The following is a 2,041-nucleotide window of genomic DNA, read 5'->3' on the forward strand; positions in this document are numbered from 1 at the left end:
TCTGGAGGTTGGCAGCCCTATGCATTGGAAGCACTCCGCTTTTGAATTTTGAGCTAAAGATTTCCCAACCAAAAGGTGAACCCATAATTGTGCACTTCAGGTCTCGGATTCAGAAAGAGCTCACAGGAGCACAGCTCCTAAACCTTTCTGAGAGTTCCACCACCTCCTTCCCACCTTGTCCACTGAATAGTAGGTGCAGCTGCATAACAATCCGGGTTAAGCTCCACCACCTATTTTTCTACAAAAAGACCCCTGATATACTCCAACCCCCAAATTTAAAACTTGCACTGAGAAATAAGAAAATCCACCAGATTTCAAACATCTGTGCAGCTCCTGAACTTTCTGAGAGTTCCACCTCCTCTTTCCCACCTTGTCCATTGAATAGTAGGTGCAGCTGCATAACAATCCGGGTTGAGCTCCACCACCTATTTTTCTACAAAATGACCATCCCCCAAATTCAAAACTTGGACTGAGAAATAAGAAAATCCACCAGGTTTCAAATATCTGTACAGATGTTTGTACAGCCAGCTTGTAGAGCCTTTATGAGTGGTTCTTGCTTTTCAGAGCTCCGTCTGAGCAACATTGACGTGGTATTCACCTTGAAGATATGAACTTGAGAACTGTCCAGCTCTTTTTCCTCTATTGTTATCTGTCAGACTTTGGCAGCAGGGCCAGCAACACCAGTGGGGTAGCAAAGTCTGCAGTTTGCGGCACATGCCAATCCAACAGTCAATAAAAGCTTGACGGACTGCCTGGGAGGAGAAGTAGAAGATGACAGGATCTATGGAGGCATTGAAGGTGCTGAAGAGGAAACCTTCCACTCTCCAGGGAGGGCCCTGTTTTTGTACGAAGCCCACGATGTGGGAAATGTTGAAGGGGCTGAAGCAGATGACAAAACTGATCAAAGTGGCCACGGCCAGGCCCATGGCTCGTTGCTTCTTGCGGACAGGGAAGCTGGGCAGGGAGTTCAGGATCTGAATAACTTTCACATAGCAGAAAAGAGTGATGATGAAAGGGAGGCAGAAGAAGACAAGACAGATTTCCAGTCGGATAGGGATGATCACATCAGGGGAGAAATTCTCATAGCAATGGGAGGTATTAGAAGAGCCTGGAAGGCTCCCGTTGGAAGCTTGGTATTTGGCAATGTAGATAATGCCGTAATGGGAGCAAACCAGCAGCCAGATAAAGACGCTGGCCGTGACTGCATAAATTGGCTTGCGCGTCAGCTTGTACTTGATAGGATGTCCAATGGACAGGTAGCGATCCACACTGACTGCTGTGAGGAAAAGGATACTGGTGTATACACTGCCATAGAGGAAGTAGCCAGTGAGTGGGCAGAGCAGAGGAGGAAGAGGCCAAATCGTGTCGGAGGTGACCTCCACCATCTTGAAGGGGAGAAAAAGGAGAAGGAGGATGTCAGAAATGGTCAGGTTGAACAAGAGGATGTCTATGGGAGTTGGCTTCTTGGACACTTTCAGCAGGAATATGTAGAAGGCCAGGAGGTTGGAAGGGAGGCCAGTCAGGAGAATGAAGATGCAGGAAGTAAGCTCCACAGCCTTCAGAACCGTCATCTTAGCTTCTCTAAAGGAAGGAAGGGATGATAAGATATCAAAATATTATCCTTGGCGATCACCCATCCAAGTTCTAACCAGGGTTGACCATGCTTAGCTTCTGAGACCTGATGAAATCGGGCTGTACCGTGCTGCCTTCCCTCCTAAAAGCACATTACAGAACATTTTTTAAAAAGAACTATCACTGCCAAGAAAGAAAAAGTAGGTTCTAACCAATGTTGAGCACTTGAAAGACCCACTCAGTCCAATAGAAGAAGAAGAATTGCAAATTTATACCCCGTCCTTCTCTCTGAATCAGAGACTCAGAGCAGCTCACAATCGCCTATATCTTCTCCACTCACAACAGACACCCTGTGAGGTGGTTAGGGCTGAGACAGCTCTCCTAGAAGCTGCCATTTCAAGGACAACCTCTGCTAGAGCTATGGCTAACCCAAGGTCATTCCGGCAGGTGCAAGTGGAGGAGTGGGGAA

At 47.1% G+C, this 2,041-nt stretch overlaps 1 protein-coding gene across 1 annotated transcript; it reads right to left on the minus strand.

The window, feature by feature from the left end:
* Window positions 1-560: 560 nt before the first annotated feature.
* Window positions 561-1,575, minus strand: LOC132585790 (free fatty acid receptor 2-like). Its single transcript, XM_060257672.1, has one exon. It carries the CDS (start codon window positions 1,569-1,571, stop codon window positions 561-563), a length of 1,011 nt encoding a protein of 336 aa, XP_060113655.1. The 5' UTR covers window positions 1,572-1,575.
* Window positions 1,576-2,041: the final 466 nt, after the last annotated feature.

Source organism: Heteronotia binoei, chromosome 17 (assembly GCF_032191835.1).
Source record: "Heteronotia binoei isolate CCM8104 ecotype False Entrance Well chromosome 17, APGP_CSIRO_Hbin_v1, whole genome shotgun sequence".
In the NCBI taxonomy this organism is placed as follows: Eukaryota; Metazoa; Chordata; class Lepidosauria; order Squamata; family Gekkonidae; genus Heteronotia; species Heteronotia binoei.